This window comes from Impatiens glandulifera, chromosome 6 (assembly GCF_907164915.1).
Source record: "Impatiens glandulifera chromosome 6, dImpGla2.1, whole genome shotgun sequence".
NCBI lineage: Eukaryota > Viridiplantae > Streptophyta > Magnoliopsida > Ericales > Balsaminaceae > Impatiens > Impatiens glandulifera.
In genome coordinates this window covers 25,181,251-25,201,002 of record NC_061867.1, presented here as the reverse complement: position 1 = coordinate 25,201,002, position 19,752 = coordinate 25,181,251, and the positions used below count along the sequence as shown (strand labels likewise).

The window sequence follows — 19,752 nt, the reverse complement described above, 5'->3', positions numbered from 1 at the left end:
ATAGAGATAAGGGTCTAGCTATTGATGACAACTTCGTACATAAATAGTTTAATAGAAATCATGTTAGGGATTTAAGTATCTTTCTATTCTTCACAAACCCTTGCAAACTCTTGAACGATTCAAGTGCAGAAATGTTTTCTTAGGTTTGAAGCTAAGAACCGATGAAGGGGAAGATGATAGAATGTAAATGACACAAAGTATTGTTTATGGATGTTCAGAGCAAAACTCTCCTACGTCACACCTTTTTCCAAACACCGGAATGATTCACTATACTTTTCTTAGAATCAAATATAGTTACACGGCTAACTCACATTGAATAGAACATACTCTGTTCAACTTACAGTATATTGAAGAATTTCACTCAGCTAGACAATACTTTGATTCTAACTCTCTCTCTTGATGTACACACAGTAAAGCAAGAAATCAATTCGTGTGATGATAAGTTCAGTAGTCAGTTCGTATACGTATTGTTAGAGTTTTTCTCAGTATCTAGTACTTGGTCCGTTGTCCTTGAGAATCTTTAAATAGAGAGCAAGTACCAACGGTCGACTCTTATATAATGACACGTGGCGAACTTCCATTGGAAAGCCTCCATAGTACACAAGTACAGCAAACTCTGTGCATCATGATCGTGACCGTACCAATCTGGTAGTGCGCCGAATATTCTTCTAGGATTGTCCTTCAAGAAACAAGTAGTGGGAATAATATTTTCTTACGTGACATTAGTTAATTTGTTGCAACTGGTTGTCGTGCTGATCTGCACAGAATAGTGGAGCAGGAGTAGCATATAGCTAGTTGATCATAGGTAGACTAATGCTAGCTTCAAGCAACTACAGAAGCGTGGCATTAGACTTTTTCAATTAGACTGACAAGCCTAATGAAGTTAAACGCCACCATCTAATAGCAAGATCTATTAGACCACCATGTCTAATGGAATTAGACGACACGTCTAATTACGGTTCCCTTTAGACTAATCTTAAGGAGTTAGACTGAATGTCTAATTCTCATCTGTTAGACTACACGTCTAACTACGTATCCGTTAGACTGCACGTCTAACTACGTCTAACTACGTTTCCCTTCAGACTAATCTGAAGAAGTTAGACTGCACGTTTAACTCTCATATGTTAGACGGAACGTCTAACTACGTTTCCCTTCAGACTAATCTGAAGGAGTTAGACTGCACGTCTAACTCTCATCTGTTAGACGGCACGTCTAACTATGTATTTGTTAGACTGTACGTCTAACTACGTATCCGTTAAACTGCACGTCTAACTACGTTTCCGTTAGACTGCACGTCTAACTACGTATCTGTTAGACTGTAAGTCTAACTATATATCTGTTAGACTGCACGTCTAACTACATATCCGTTAGACTGCACATCCAACTACGTATCTGTTAGACTACACGTCTAACTAAATGCGTCTAATAGCAAATAAGTCTAATGAACCTCATTCAGACTTAGTCTAATTTAGCATGTTTTAATGCAGCTGCACAAAGACAATTAGACGACTTAGATTTCTTCTTTGAGTTTTATACACACTCATTATCAAAATTTCATGAGTCAGAATACTTTGACCCTTAGTCAAAATAATTTGACCCAACATAATATTACAAATATAGAAACAATGAATTCATATAAAGCTGAAATGATTCAAATACAATAAAAAATGTATAATGGACTTTCGGAACAGATGAAATCAGCGATGAAAAAAGAAAGAATTGCAGATGGATACATACATAAATATCAATATACCACTTGTTGATTAATAAAATATGCAACTATTTTCTTTCTTCTTTGGATATTTTTTAGGCGGCCATTGACTTGAACATACATATCATACTATTTCTAGGTTAGATTTAGAAGAAAAAACTTGGAGGATGGAAAGTGGACGCCTTTTGATCGGTAGCAGCAGGTAGACGAATTGGTAGTGTTGGTTCAGGCTCAGGTGTTTTTTTTGGTTAATTGTAAAGGGTATTACCGATCATTTTGAAAACTAATCGTTACTATTACTTGATAAAAGTGGCAAAGTTGTCGCCTTTTTTTTTGTTTTTTAGGGGCTATACCGATTGGTTTTCGATCCAATCGGTATTATATAGTGACTTTCACCGATTTGTTGAAACACCAATTGGTATTATTAGAATAATACCGTTTGGTTTTAAACTAATCGGTATAATACTAATAATACCTATTGGTATTTCAACCAATCGGTGAAAATAGTTATTATAAACTTTGTTTACGAGTGTATTTGTGTTATTGCATAAGTTTCTTGAAGATTTAAATGATGCAATTTACTTGACAAAAAGTTTTATTTGTGAACTTGTATTCAGATTTTAAATTGTTTAGATAAATTAATAAGTTTCAAATTCTTTCTTAAATTGTGTTAGGAAAATGTAATGTGCATGATTTATTGAGCTTTAAATTCTTGTATAATAACGTGTTAGGAAAAGGTAATGTGCATGTTTTTCTTTGAAGATAAGATTAATGTTGTTCTTCTTCCTTGTAGACGTCACAATTGCATGTATATATCCACATCTTCTTTTAATGTGTTTTTATTGATTAATTAAATTAATGGTCTTCTTTTATAATGAAATACTAATTTTAATTATTTGAACTTGTTAATTATTTAATAAATGTGTTCATTTTGGACTATATTCAAAATGATAAAGAATAACCTTCATCTTCATCGTTTATAGTTAATTTTTTTAACTTGTGTTATTTCAACTTCTTATCTAATTTTTAGTGACATAGTTGGGTATAATTATTTCTTATTATTATTGATAAGTACTTCATATGCACAAATGAAAGATAAAGATTTTGAAGAAATTTTTTAAAACTTTTTTTCATGACCAATATGACTCGAAGCTTCCTTCGTAACACCCGAAACTTCCTCATAGTGTCTCTCTTTCATGCCTCATTTCATAGGGAGCCTCAAAGAGGTTAGTCTAAACCAAAAACGTTTTCATTTATTACGAATATATTAATTTATTTCGTACTTATTCTATTTTAATTAATCGAACCCATGAAAAGAAATGAGATTCTCACGAATATATTAAAAAATTAACCAAATTTTCTTGATGTAGAGGCAATCTTCTAATTGGTTACACCGTAGGTGCAATGATAATGGATGGTTATCAAACAAAATATTCAGGTATCAAATTTGGTTGTTATAGGTCTGAATTGTAAATTTATTTTGTGGTATATTTTGATGACTTTTTTAGTTTTAACAGCTAGATCTTTAATACTAAATATTTAATAATATGGTTTATGTTTTAAGGATATTATTTAGTTAGTTTTAATATTTTATAAATGTATCCGTATATCACATTAAAATAATAAATTTAATAATATTTGAAAACAATTTAGTCTATGATAATGGTGAGAGTGGTCGTCATAAAATCCTCTATGGCGACGGTGTGAGTGGTCGTTATAGAGTCCTCTATGGAGACGTGAGAGTGGTCGTCATAGAGTCTTCCATGGCAACAGGGTGAGTGTTTGTTATAAAATCGTCTATGGTGAAGGTGTGAATTTTCGTCATAAAGTCCTATATGGAGACGTTAAGAGTCGTTGTTATAGTGAATTCTTTGGCGACAATAAAAATTGTCGGCATACATGATGATATGAAGATGATACTAAAATGGTCGATACATGTGGTTTTGAGTAATAACGACAAGTTCAATACCGACAACTGATGACCGCTCTTTCCACCTTCAACAATTTTTTATACCGACGTGTCCTACCGTTGTTATTGGGCTTGTAAATTAAACATAAATAATTATAAATGGAAATTAAACTTTTGATTGTTTGTCTCCTAAGTAAGTACTGATTCTTGTCACTTGAGGTACATAGTGAGTTAAATTATTTTTTTTATGATTATATATAACAAAAATATAAATATAAATATAAATGTCATAATTAAACCGAGAAAGCCATAGGCTACGTTGTTTTTTCTTAATTTCTCACCAAGAAAGTTGAGTAATGACACATAATTAAAACTTAATTTTTCAACTCCCTCTTAATCTTTATTTTCTTTAATTCCATCTCGTCTTTATTTACATCTCGTTTCTCTTCTCATTTATCATTTCGTATCATCTTAGAATTTAGAATGGGATCTTACGCATACATGGTAATCATCTCTTACATGGCAAATTATATAATCTTCAACTATCCATTAAGAAATTTATGTATAATTTTATTTATATAGTATTATAACAAATATAATTTAGTATTTTACGATGTTTGTCCACATAAAAATATTTTTTAGATTTATTTTCTATATATTTTGAATTCACTTGCCTAATTATAATTTAAATTTGATAAATAGTAATAAATTAATACTAGTCCAAATAAGAAATAAAATATGAAAAAAAAATATATGTTTTACAGATCTCACTATAAATAAAGAGTTTTCGTTCTATTTCTCCATCACTGGGGTTGAGAAAAGCCGAAGCATACAAGGAGATAGTGTAAAAAATGGCTCCAGGTAGATTCTTGAGAATTTTTATTTCTTCATTTTCTCTAAGTTTTTTAAGACAAAACTAGTTCATTTGTTATCTTAATTACAAGTTTTTATTCAGAACTTCAATTTCTCAATGTCTTGTTTTTATTTAGTACATACATCTCGTATAAAGATAATTCGAGTCACTTTTATTTGTGCTCTCTTGTTGAGTTTCAATGTCATCACACAAATTTAAAGAAAATTATGAAAGTAATTGAGATTAAAATCGCATATATACTTCTTAGATTCAACCAATCTATGAGATTTCGTATATTGTTTTAATATGTGAATTTAATTTCTTTTTTATTTTATTTTTAGGTATGTTTATATGTCTTACATTGAATATATCTTTTGTTCCTCCTTTTTCAACTGAAGGTAAGAAGAAGTTTGTGTTTGGAGGCAAGGAATTCAACAGGTGGATGAGAAAATATCGAATGGAAGTAGCTCAGTTCTGTTTGGACTTTAACTGTCGTGTAAACATTATACTGACACCACCCAATGGTGAGAACCCTCTTATTATAGGGACTCCATCTGAAAACTCCATTATCGAAGCTGCAAATCTTTACGGGAATTCTCTTCCTGTTCCTCTATTGTCGGAAGCTGAAAAGAATGACTTGAGGACTTTTCTAGACCGAATGAAGGCTGAGGAGAATAACGACGGTCTTACTCCCAAGAAGGCGAAGAAAACAAAATCCATCAATGGTGGTGGGCATGGAAAATCGGCTCATGGGCCAAAAGACAATGATGCTTCTGGAAGTGGAAAAGGTTGTTCTATTTAAGTCATTAATAATTATGTGAGATGCTACAAATGTGACAAAATTGTGGTATGTATTTTTAATTTATAGTAATGTCCAACAACATTTGAATTGGTGAATTTTTCTTTTTGCTTTTTCCTTATTATTTTGAGGTTTATGTTGAGACTATAGTTTAATTAATGGTTGGATCTACAATATTAATAAAGTTTGTTATTCCCTGTTTTTAGAATTGATTTCATTATAGATAATTGGATTTAGTTTTTATAGTCTTAGTTTAAAGAATTCTCAATTTGATAATACTTCGATCAAGAAATGAAGTTAATATACAATACTCCACATACATATTAAACTTCATTATTCATTTACCAAAATATTTTATGCATTAAAACTAAAGTAAACAAAACATAATCAGTAGCTCATAGAAACTAGAATAAATATCCAACATCAACACATGGACCAAAATCACTCCCATCAAAAATATTATACTTTTACCGACGCATAATTGACGATGCATGTTGTGCGTCGTTAAAAATTATGAGAAATAAATACTTTTGATAAACCCTCACCGTCCTAGAAATATTATTTTTTTAATAATAATATCTAGTCCCAAAACATACTTATTTTTGGTACCCTTAAAATAAAAAATCCCATATTCCCAAATCTATAATTTTTTACACGTTGAAGTCATCTAAATTATGCCCTCTCTAAAATAGAGAGTTACACCAAGGTATTATGTTTCCTCCTAGTTTTCGTTCGACGATGTAGCTTCATCTTCTCTAGCACCAGCAATAACATTATTAATGGTTATATTTGAAAGAGATTACCTCACTAATTGAGGCCGACACTAATGCTAGAGAGATTTGTTGGATTATTCGTGTGATTCGCCTGACAATTGCATTGCGGAAGAAGTTGAAGGCTCAGTTATATTTATATTCCTTAATTTTACTCGTGTACCTACACATGAGGTCCACAATCGCTTGTCTTCTTATCGTACCAAGATAATTCTTATTATCATCTCCTTCAATTTGTACGAAATTATTTTCTTGTTGTAATTTTTTTTTTTGGGAAAAACAACTTAGCGTCATTTTATTAAAAATTCTCAAAAATTGGGAAAAAAAAGCACGAGTTTAAGAGATCATTCTAGACAGGTCTATAATGATTTTGAAGTCGTAACATTCTGAATAAAAGCTAAAAAGCTAAAAACGTAAATGAATTATCTGATTATAATGCTTTCAATTCTAGTGAGTTTAAAAAACGGTAAATTCCAGTTTCTACAGATATTCCAGTTCTGCTCCGTACGAAATTATTTTCTTGTTGTAAATTTACATATTTGTGATTAAAAATGCTTTTATGAGAATCTTTCTTAATATTAGATTTCTAGAAATATATGTTGGCTAATGTATCTAAAGTGTAAATTCTGGTTTTACAATTTCATTTATATTTTCCTTTACTAGAAATAATATATTGCACTTTAAGTCCGTATTAGGTGGAATATGGTGATTGGTTTTTATGTAGGGTTTAAGTGAGTAAATGCTAATATAATAAATACAATATTTCCGACTTTTAAGTTTAACTTGATTGTCCTACAAAATTATGTTTCTATCTCTAGATTAACAATACACATTTAATTTGATTAAATGCTAAATGTAAAGGATAAGACTGCATCATACTTTTGTCTAAATTGGTGCGAAGCCGGGCACTGGTCCCTCTAGTGAGTTACAAGTTGTGCAATAGTTAGTCATATTATATATAGTTTAGCTATACATTTTTATTGTTTTAAATTTTAAACTTTAAATTAATTTTTTTTTTTATTTAAATAAAAAACTCATTTTTTTTTACAAATTCAACTTTAATAAACATTATTTGATCATGAAATTTAAATATAATTCTTTGTATTATTTATTAGATATAATATTATAAACTTTAAGATAATATTTTGAATAAATAAAATCAAAACAATTAAAATTAAGGACAAAACATGATTAAAAAATTAATTGGAATAATGATTGTATTAATTAAAATAATGACCAAAAAAAATAAATAAAATAATGACCAAGAAAAATATTGTATTCATTTGATCTCATATTAATTTCAAAAAGTCAAAAGAAATTAAAATAAATAATTAGAATAAATATTGTATACATTTTATCCCAAAAATAATTAAAAATTTCGATTAATAAAGTCAATTGGAAGCTCAGTCAAAGGTGAAATGTCCCCTATAAAATAATTTCAAGGAAATGATAGTTCAAATAGTTCTTGTTTGATGCCTTGTTTGTAATTCAATTATTTGTTGTTAAGTTTATTCTGTAATTCAGTTGTTTGAAACTCAGTTGGTATTTTTAACAAAATTAGTGTCTGTCTAGCTTTGTTTCTTGAAACTCATTTCCTTTTAGTGAGATTTTTAATGATATGAAACTAAGTTGTTATTTAAAAAAGAAAAAATATCCTCCCGCCCTCTATTTCCCTCTTGGAAGCTTTTCTACTCCCACTTCTTCAACTCCTGCTCATGTTAAGTCTCGCATCACACTCTGACTTTTTCTCCACGCAGATCGATCCTAGGTGCTTTGATTAATAATCCCTAGAAGAAGACACGAGGAAAAGACGATATACTCACTAGAAAATTATGAACTCTACATGTGAAGATGTAAGTCATTTTCAATAATATTTAATTTTATTTTGTTTTAGGTTGTTGAAATCATTGATCATTATGACACGGAATTCATACCATTTATCTTTAGGAATAACAAGGTCAATCACATTCAGACTACCAATACACTAAGCGCAACACGAATTTAATTGTATGCTCCTCCAATATGATTATTGTCAATTTGAACATCTTTATTTCAATAGTTAAAGACCTAAAGGGTTTCTAATTTAATGAAGCATTGCACTTTATGATATCAGGTGTCAAATAATATGAAACAACCTATTTATATGTATTATCTGCTGAATAATTTCTATCAGAATCATCGCAGGTTTCTACATGCTTCCATTATTGTAATTTTGAACTAATTGTAGAGCATTTAATAATGTATCCATTCTTAAAAACAAGTGTTCTATAATTGTCTTTACATGTGTTATAATTGTGATAATGTCTTGTACTATCATTCAAGAGATAGAGATGAGTCGATATGTTAATCAATTGAAATCTACCAATAGTGAGAATTATACAAGTTCATGTAATCTTGAGGACTGAGGACACTATTTATGGTGTGTCAAATGTTTTGTGTGGTCTCATAGACCGTAGCTTGATTAACGACACTTACAACTTTTCCCATCAAAACTAGGAATTGGCTGTAACAACAAGGGTATCTCGTAGAAGAACGATATAGATCACAATTTTGGAAGCAATGTCTTCCCTACGAGCTTTAAGGCTGGAGGCCTCATCAGGATGCAAACCTTAGTTTATCTGTACTCGTAAGTTCTTCAATTTATTGTTGGCATATTATTAGGGTAACTAGGAAAAAGTTGAATAAAAATAAATGAGCAAACAAAATGGAAATATATGAACTATAAATACCATATAATTTTAGTTAGTATCAAGTGATAAATTGTGTTATCTAACATTGCTTGAGTCCACCAACTATTATTGTAATTGTTGGAAAGTTAGTTAGCAAGAGTATTTCATTATGACATATCATGTAATATTTTTATACTCGGGCTCAGCTTGGGCACAAGCAAATAGGCAGAAGAAGGTAATTTGTGGCAACTAGATGCTTGCTTAGTTGTTGATGCTTCTGAGACCTGTCAAAGTGGAATTAGTTAAGATTGTTTTGCAGAAAATCTTCGAATGAGCTGCTTTGCATAAGTATTGTTCCTTTTCATCTCATAATACATGGATTTTATCTTCTTTGTGTTATTGTTTCGTTAGAATTGGTTAAACTAGATAAAACTAAAAGTAGGTATGCTTGGATAAAGCGGTGTCTAAGAACAAATGAGGAAATATGAAATTTAAAGACATATAAACAAAATCTCTACCTATTAAATAAGTTAAATCAAGGAACTACAAGGAGTGTGGATCTTACATTTTTCGGGAGTCTCTATTGATTTGTGAGGAAATGGTCGTGGACAGTTCTATAACGCAAGACAGGTGTGTCTCACCTTTCTTGCAATTCTTTCTCACCCAATTTCTTCCATGTTGTCTATATTTTTTCCTTTTTCTAAGCTTGCATTCCAGTGAAAATTGATCTTATTTTATAAAACACTTGAAAATCTGCTATAAGTAACTGTTAAATTACTTTGACCGTGACAGATGTAACATCTTTTGTGTGAAGAAAAAAAATCTTTTAACAAAGGTAAGGAATAACAAATATGTTGTATCGCTGAATGTATAAATATATATATGATTTATATTTTCTTTATAATGAAAGTGTTTACAAAGTATTTATTTATATGATAGAGATCTATGATTCCAAAAATCAATTAAAAAAGTAAAACATTTCATTAACAGGTATCACGTATCTAAGTGGATATATATCTTGTCATATTTCTCAATTTTGTAAATATATATGAAATAATTACAAAAAATAATGCAAGTTATACTTTTGAGTATTGGTTGTGATGTATCACTAGATTATACAATTTTTTGGTGATATCTGTTTGAAGCAAGTATTCTATTTTTTATTAATGAAAAAAAAGTGATATAGACAGCAATCGCGCTGCCAAACGACTTTCTATGTGGAGAGACAAGTGAAAAAAAATTAAATAGTGCACCTCTTTCTTTTAAACCCTAAATCTTCCTCCTTTCTACATTATACCTTTCTTCTTTCCGATTCATTCCTAGCGCAATTAATCTTCCTTCCGCGTCAACCGTCCTTCAAACCCTATAAGTCATCAGTCCGTCTTTCTTCATTTCGTCTTCCTTTCTTTAGCCTCCAGTTTGTTGTTGCGGTTCCTTCCATCTATAAAAGTGGAGTCGACTGTGGTTCCTATAGTTAATATCATGTAGTTAAAACCAACTACTATTTTGTAATATATCACGTAGTTAATATAATGTAGTTAATCTCAACTACTATCTTCCAAATATATTATGTAGTACTCTTCCCACACTCAGGCCCAATATATTATAACTTACTGGGAATACTATAGTAATATATATTAATACTTTACAACATATATTAACAATTTACAACGTTTTCATGTTATATAATTGCGTTGTCATGTTATAAATATCCAACATATATATTATAACTTACTGAAAGACTTATCAGTAATATATTAACTACAACATATATTAACACTTTACAACATATATTAATAGCTTACACCATTGTCATGTTATTTGTACATCGTTGTTATATTTTTAATACATCGTTGTAATGTTATTTATACATCGTTCTCATATTATAAATATCCAACATATATTACACTTGGAATATTAACACAAGTAATTGAAAGATATATTACAAATAACATACTAGAATTTTGATCAACTTATATAACTTACTAGAAGACTTATAATGATAACATCAATTTGATCAGCAATATAGAATATTTTGGAAGACTATAGTAATATATTAACTACATGATATTAACACAACTACTCTCTTTGTTGAATATTGTCCTCATATATATTATCATCGGGAAGGGGAAGTTGAGAAGATAAAAGTGATGTGAAGAAAAGTTGAGCCGAGACTAAATCATTTAATTGTTGTTGCATTGATACTGAATCGTGCACCATTACGGTTGCTAGTCACCGAAATGCCTAAAACTAAATAATTTTACTTGATTATTTTATTCTATTCTTTGTACAAAAATCACTAGATTTAAAAAAAAAAATCAGTTTAATAGAATTAATTTCAGTTTAAAATCTGACATGACAATGCTTCGTTAAGAACATGACAACGAATCGTTGAAAACATGAAAAGAAGCAATGAAAAATTACAACGAATATGTTGAGAATATGACAACGAAACATTGAGGAAATGACATGCATATTAGCTTACAAAAACAAGTTAAAACATTTCCATAATTTATTAAATCAAATATGTATATTTTCTTCTTGTCTTGATAAAATAAATCACTATATTTAAAAAATAAATAAAAAATTTCAGCTTAATAGAAATAATTTCAGTTTAAAATCTAAATGACAACGTTTCTTTAAAAAATTGAGAATGGAGTGTTGAAAACATGACAACAAATCGTTGAAAACATGAAAACAAAGTAATGAAAAAACGACATGCATAACTCACAAAACCATTTTAAAACGTTTCCAATTTTTTTAAAAATCAAATGTGTATGTGTTTTCTTTTAATTTTTGTACAACAAAAATTACTAGATTTAATAAAATTCAAATGTTTCAGATGGTGAAAACACAGCTTTGTTGACCTTAAAGGAATGGAACCTGAAAAGATAGCTTCAAATATTGAAAATGTAGCTTTAGATGCTTCAGATGGTGAAAATGGAGAAAATGGAGTTTCAGATGCTTTAAATGGTTTAAACATGGAACAGAGCAAGGAGCTTGCTGACGAAAAAGAAAACAAAAAATAGCACGAAGATTACGGGCGATAGAGAAAACAGAATGAAGCACGAAGCTTGTGGGCAACGGAGAAAATGGAATTAGCCAATGGAGAATACTAGTGGAAAATGTATCATTAACATCGATAAAACCATTATGTCGTTGCTAAAAGTTATAATGTCGTCGCTAATAAATATTAGCGACGGCGAACAAAACCTTTGACAGTTGTCACTAAAAAGTTCGTCATTAAAAGATAATGGTTTTTATTGACGACGATAGGCTGATGTTGATAGTTAAAATATCAGTGACGGTGAATGGGGAATTCCGTTAGTAATAATTAACAATTAATAGTGACACATTCCCCTGACGTCGTTGTTGATATTGTTAATTATCAACGACGACATTCCCATAATGCCGTCACTAATATTGTTAATTATCAATGTCGGCATTCCCATAATGTCGTTGCTGATAATTCTTGTTCTCGGGTTTTCGACACATTTATAATTTTTTTATAAACGTTTTCAATCCCTAATGAAGTCGCTGATATTATTCATTATCAATGTCGGCGTTCCCCTAACACCGTTGCTGATAATACATGCTCTCGAGTTTTTGACACATTTTTTATTCTCTTATCAACGTCGCCATACCCATAACGTCGTTGCTAATATTGTTAATTACGTTGGCGTTTCCCAAAGGTTGTCGCTGATAATCCTTGCTCTCGAGTTTTTTGTATTTTTTTATTCTTATTAAACATGTTTCATATTTTATTCTACTATTAATAGAAAAAATATCATTCATAAATAAAAATCAATTCCATGTTTCAATAAAAATCTCAAACCGTTTTAATACAAAAATCTCAAATCGTACGTCAATCAATACTAATCGGGGGGAGGAGGGGGCATCCTAGACATAAGTGCATGTATAGCCTCTTATTGTGTACACATCTTCGCTTATAGAGCATCTATTGTGCGCGCATATGCGCCTCTGCGTCCTATTGTGTGCGCATCTATGCCTCTAGAGCATCCTTTTGTGAGAGCATCTATGCCATCTCGTCTCGCAAGGTCCCATTCAACTCGCACAACGCTTCTGTCTTATAATGTTGAGACACCCGTGCACTGTTAATGCTCGAGGAAGAAGTTTCCCATTGCTCCACTCTGAAGTGCGTTGGACATACTCTCATATACATGTCGGTCATCTACCTGTGTCCCTGTGGTCCCAAAGTAGCCTCAGGCACTTCAAACGATGACATATTAGAGTTTTCTTCTATCCGCTCGCGTATCACAGTCTACAATATTTTACAAAATTGTTAGTAATTTTAATTTTTTATATGGAACTTGAAACTATATAAAGGATTAGAACTTACGATGGCCTAATGAATATGTAGAGAAAGCACGGGAGTTAGATCCTCAGCGGTCGCTCTCCTAGTATAGTATGTAGGAATAAGTCTACATAATTAGGGGAGCATCCAATATCCCTCTCCTTTACAAATAACATGCATACCATCTATTAAATATTATTAAAATTGTATACTATTACTAAAACATACAATTTGTCACTCCACTTACGAAAATGGTATGTTGCTGGTGTGGTGGGTGTATACCAATTTCTTACACTCATAGTATGAACTTTGCAACTCATAATTATATGGTAATAATTCATCTTTGAGCAATTTTAATAAAAAATCAAATGACGTGTTGGTACATTGACCAACAATTATTTATGTGAAGTAATTTAAGTAAGTTGGAGACTTTTAAAATTTAGCATCCTTCGTATAAGGGATATTTTGAATCATCCAATAACCGGTAGAATGCCTTAGCATCGTCAATAGGGCATTCATTATTTGAGGCTTTAGTGGTTGGATACAAATCGATGATAAGTTCTTCCTTAAATTGATTATCATGATCAATTTCTTCGTTATTTTCATCATTAATGACATTCTCTCCTACACCACCCTAATTTTCAATTCTGAGGTCATCCAATTCCTCATCATCATCCCTTTCATTCAAATATCTCGTTTCCAATGAAAGTACCAAAAATTATAATTTTGACAGATCCCAAATGCAATTAGATGATCTCTGACCACTGTTTAATTCACATAAGTTTGATTTTCACACTTTACACATGGACAAGCAATCGAATTTCTGTTCGTAGATCTAATTGTGAAGTCTATGAACATTTCAACCCCTTTAATATAATTTGGATCATATCGGTGTAGAGTCATCCACCTTTTATTGGGGACTTCCATTTTAACTAAGAATTAACAACTAATATTGAAATTGACATTACATATTTAATTACTATCAACATATAATCAATGAATCAACATACTAACCAATTAATAAAATCAATACCTATGATACATATCAACTAACACCAAAACAAAATTAAAAAACCTAACTTATTAACGACGGAAAGGAGATTGACAAGGAGGAATTCAACCTAGAGAAAGAATAAAGTGATCGGGTAATTAAATAACTATTAACGAAGGCATTATTGTGTGTTGATTCTAATATTTATTTAATGAATATTAGCGTTGGGTTTACCATAAAGCCGACTCTAATAACAGAACATATTATTGTCGTCTTTAAGGAAAATATGATGCTAATACTCTTTTCCTAAAATATTTCAAATTCAGAAAAGATTTCCCTTCATTAGCGTCGACTTTAAGGTAATGCTGATGCTAATAATATAACATATTAACGTAGGCTTTAGGGTAAAGCCGACGTTGATACTCTTTTCAACAAACATTTTAAATTCGGAAGACACTCCCCTTTGTTAGCGTCGGTTTTAAGGTAATGTTGACGTTAATAATATAATATATTAGCTTTGGTTTTAGGGCAAACCCAACACTAATACTCTTTTCTTATAACGTTTTAAATTCGGCAGAAACTCCCCTTTATTAGTGTCGGCTTTAAGGTAACGCCGACGCAAATAATATAACTTTTTTATATACTAATCAAATTTAATTTGAGTTTATTTAATTTTTTAAATCATCAAATTGTAGCTTATAAAAATTAATATTTAGTTGACACTTGTAAATAGAGTTATATATTTAGATTATTTTGCTATAATAAAATTTACAAATCACTTTATTTTTTCAACTAAGTTGTGATTTTAGATTTTAATCATAAATACAAAATTAAAACAATAACTAAAGAAAAAACAAATTAATATATAAAATTAAACCATAATGGAACATTATTCCAAATCATTAAACCCCACTTAGATGCATGCACGTCCCTATTATATAGATGCCTCACACATCTGCTCCATTTGATTTATCACATAATTTGATGTCATTTAATAAATTTCTTATAGCCATGAATAAGAATGTGATAACTTATGAAAAGTCATTAAAAACTCTTTTAGCTCCTATAGCCACAAATAAGAAATGTCAAAATAAATGGTGGTGATCCAAGCAGTGAAGGAAGAACTTCATATGTTGATAATAATCAAGTATTTAAATCAAACACATTGATGAACGACTTGAAAGTAATAAACTAAGGCACTGAAGTGACTGTAGAACTTGGTTTCTCCTTGTCTTCTTCCATAATCAATGTGCTTCTAACTAGTAGAAAATTAGGCTCTTCTGGAAAATCTTCATCTACAATTTCCTTCTAACCAATAGACAACAACAAAACGTTGATTACAATTGTGATTGTCTATTGAAATCACAACTATACTCAACATGTTGCTATTGTCTGTAGGCCTTGGCTTCTTCTTATATTTTTCTTGAGTTTAGAGATTGATGATCATTGAGAAGTGCCTGATTGGCTATTGGTTGGACGAAAATCAGTTGTTCACTTTTCACCACTAAAGTAAATCAAAAATTCAGAAAGGAGAAATGAGAAATGAGCATACTATTTAACATTTTATGAAATTTATTTGGTAAAGAATATCGGCGATGAAATTTGTCGGTACTGTCGTTGGTATTATAGATTATCAACGACGACGATCTCATAATACCGTGGATGATAGTCTTTATAATATCAGCCACAACATTTGTCCGTACCGAAGTTGATATTATATATTATCAGCCACGACATTATTTTATCACCGTCGGTGATATTCTACAGACTATTAGGAATGGCGATAGCATAATGTCGTTATTGATAATCTATAATATCAGCCACAACTATATGGTATTTCTGTGGCTGATATTCTTTTTAAAAATGGTTGGGAAAGGGCGGGGAAACCTGAATTTTAGTGACGGCGTTGACAACGAAAACCGTCGCTAATAATAATGGCGGGAAAAGGGCGGAAAAGCCTGAATTTTAGGTTGCTGATAATTATTATCAGCGAGTATGTAACGTCGTCATCGCTAACATTTTTTATTAACCACAGTTTTTGGTCGCAGTCGTCAAATTTTGTCGCTAATAACCTTATTTCTACTTGTGAAAAGTAGAGTAGAGTATCGATGGTGAAAACGGAGAATAGCTCACTATTTTTATACAGAGAATAGCTCAGGGTTAAAAGTGCGTTTAATTTTTTTTTCTTCCGCGTTGTCGCTCCACATCGGTAGTAGTAGGGGAAGGTATGGCTATCTATATAATTCTTTTTAATTAAAATCCTCTTAATGAAAATGCTATTGCCTCTTTCTTTTCATTTATCTTTTTGTCTTTCTAAATCTTACATTATATTTTGATGTCTATAATTAATTAGTTGTAATCATTTCTATTGTCCATATTCTATAATATTTACATTATTTATAGTAGCTTTAATGAAGTTTTCCCTTAATATTCAATTTAATGAAAATGTCATTAAAAAAACACTTATATTAATGTAGAAAGAGTTATACACATATTTTCTACTCTTACTTGGAGGTAGAAATTCTTTTATCTACGAACACTTAAATTATTTAATATTTTATTTTCTTATCTTTGAATGTTGTACTGAAAATAATTAACTGTGTAATTTTAGTCTTGTTTCTCCAGCATAACCAATTTGGTCCAAACTTGTAACATTTAACTAGTGTAGGTACTGTCCAAAGACATGCATGTAAATATTCTTAGCGTGTTTAAAAGTTATTAGTAAAAAAAGAGTCTATACCGATTGGTAAACCAATCAGTATTACCTTAATTACCAATTGGTATAGGGTAATACCGATTGGTTATAATCCAATCGCACCAATCGGTAGAAGCTCTCTCGGTATTACAAATTCAAGGCATGCCGATTGGACTCTAATCAATCAGTATAGGGTAACACCGATTGGTTAAAATATCAAATGGTGTAGACTTTTTTTCAAAGAAAAAATAATTTTATCAGCCAATAACTTCAACACAAAATCATTACCAACCAATAGTTAATTATCTCACCAGTTGGGTAAGGGAAGCATGTTTTGAAAAGTTTATGAACCTAAAACAAGTGTTTTAAGTAATGATAACTGTTTTTTATTTTTGGTCAAAAGATAGAAAAATTCATATCATTTTTCATACGAATACAATCATAGTAGAGATTATGCTTCAATCTTTCATGTCGGCCAAAAACATGAAAAGTGTAAAAAAATAATAAATGAATTTATAAGAAGGATGAATTTTCCTTTTAGATCTGAAATAATATGAAAGGATCGGTGGCACCAATAGAGACAAGGGTCTAGCTATTGATGACAACTTCGTACAAAAACGGTTTGATAGAAATCATGTTAGAAATTGAAGTCACTTTCTATTCTTCACAAACCTTTGCAAACTCTTGAACGATTCAAGTGCGGAAACATTTGCTTAGGATTGAAGTTAAGAACATATGAAGGAGAAGATGACAAAATATAAATGACACAAAGAGTTGTTTATGGATGTTCGGAGAAAAACTCTCATACGTCACCCCTTTTTCCAACCAACGGAAGGATTCACTATACTTTTCTTAGAATTAGTATATTGAAGAATATCACTCAGCTAGACAATACTTCGATTCTAACTCTCTCTCTCTTGATGTACACACAGTAAAGCAAGAAAGCAATTTGTGAGATTGTAAGTTCAGTAGTTCGTTCGTATGGGTATTGTTAGAGTTTTTCTTAGTATCCAGCACTTCGTCTGTTGTCCTTGAGGATCTTTAAATAGAGAGCAGATATCAACGGTCGAATCTTCTATAATGACACCTGGCGAACTTCCATTGGAAAGCCTCCATCGTACACAGGTATATCAGGCTTTGTGCATCATGATCGTGGCCGTACCAATCTAGTAGTACGCCAAATATTCTTGTAGAATTGTCTTGCAAGAAACAAGTAGTGGGAATAATATTAGCTTACATGGCATTAGTTAATTGGTTGCAACTGACTGTCGTACTGATCTGCACGGAATAGTGGAGCAGGAGTAGCATACAGCTAGATGATCGTGGATAGACGGATGCTAGCTTCAAGCAACAACAGAAGCGTGACATTAGACGTTTTTTAAGTAGACTAACAAGTCTAATGAAGTTAAATTCCCCCATCTAATAGCAGGATCCATTAGACCACTAGGTCTAATAGAATTAAACGACACATCTAATTACGGTTCCCTTCAGACTAATCTGAAGGAGTTAGACTGCACGTCTAACTCTCATATGTTAGACTGCTTGTCTAACTATGTATCCGTTAGACTACAAGTCTAACTACGTATCTGTTAGACTGCACGTCTAACTCTCATCTGTTAGACGACATGTTTAACTACGTTTCCCTTCAGACTAATCTGAAAGAGTTAGACTGCACGTCTAACTCTCATTTGTTAGACAGAACGTCTAACTACGTATCTGTTAGACTACACGTCTAACTACGTATCTGTTAGACTGCATGTCTAACTACGTATCCGTTAGACTACACGTCTAACTACGTATTAGTTAGACTACACGTCTAACTACGTATCCATTAGACTGCACGTCTAACTACGTATCCGTTAGATTGCACGTCTAACTAAATGCGTCTAATAGCCAATAAGTCTAATGAACCTCATTCAAACTTAGTCTAATTTAGTATGTTTTAATGCATCTCCACAAAGACAATTATACGGCTTTGATTTCTTCTTTGAGTTTTACACACACTCATCATCAAAATTCTATTAATCATAATACTTTGACCCTTTGTCAAAATAATTTGACCCAACAATTTCCCCCTTTTTGATGATGATGTTAAAACTTTGCATAAATAAAAGATAAATATCCATCCAATTCAAATAAAGAGTACTTGTTCGCAAATTACAGAAACGATTTCCAAAAACCACCATTAAGAAACCAAGTTTAAGAAACCAAGTTCACAAACCAACAAAAGATAGTTTAGGAGAAATGAGATTATTGATCTTCCTTTTTCACGAGTGGGTCGATTGGGTAGAAGAATCCTTGACTGTTAAATTCTTCACCATTTAGAAGGTTTCGAAAAGGAGGGATAGAACGGCCACCACGACCACTTCCACCTCCTATGCCACCACGATCACCGCCACCACCTCTGCCACCACGATCACCGCCGCCACTTCTACCACCATGATCACCGTTGCGACCTCCGCCTCTCTTGATTGGCCTATCGCTTTCATCACCAATTTTCTTTCTCTTTGATCTGGTGCCTATTGAAACACCACCACCTCCTCTATTGCTATTATCATCGCCCTGGGTAATGAGGTTCTTCTCTTTATCGACATCTGCTTTAGCATCTTCTTCAGTTTGAATTTTCCTTGCAAAGGAGTCAACTTGTTCCAATCGCTCAACATCAACTCTGCTCATATTACCATGTATCTATACCATTTGATTTCAAAGCAATCTTATTTCATCCATGACTTCATTATGGAGTTCAATGGAGTTTTCCCTTTAACAGTCGATCAAATCGCTCTGTCGTCTGAAGAAGTTCTTTTCAAATTTTGTGTATGTCTTGTTGAGGGTATTGATCTCATATGTGTTCCTCTTCAAGGTTTGCTCCATCTCATTATGAGTTTTAAGAAGAGAGACAAATTCCTTCTTGTTTGACTTCTGAGTCTTCATAATCTTCATCATGTTGGATTGGATTTCAGCCACTTTCTTCTGAAGGATACCCATCATTGTCGTCATTGACTTCATAAGCATTGTACCACCAGCTGATGATCCTTCATTC

The 19,752-nt window shown here is 31.5% G+C and overlaps 1 protein-coding gene across 1 annotated transcript; it reads right to left on the bottom strand.

Annotated features, from left to right (window-relative positions):
* Positions 1–18,962: 18,962 nt before the first annotated feature.
* LOC124943404 (probable H/ACA ribonucleoprotein complex subunit 1-like protein) lies at positions 18,963–19,388 on the bottom strand. Its single transcript, XM_047483913.1, has one exon. It carries the CDS (start codon positions 19,386–19,388, stop codon positions 18,963–18,965), a length of 426 nt encoding a protein of 141 aa, XP_047339869.1.
* Between the last annotated feature and the right edge of the window lie 364 nt (positions 19,389–19,752).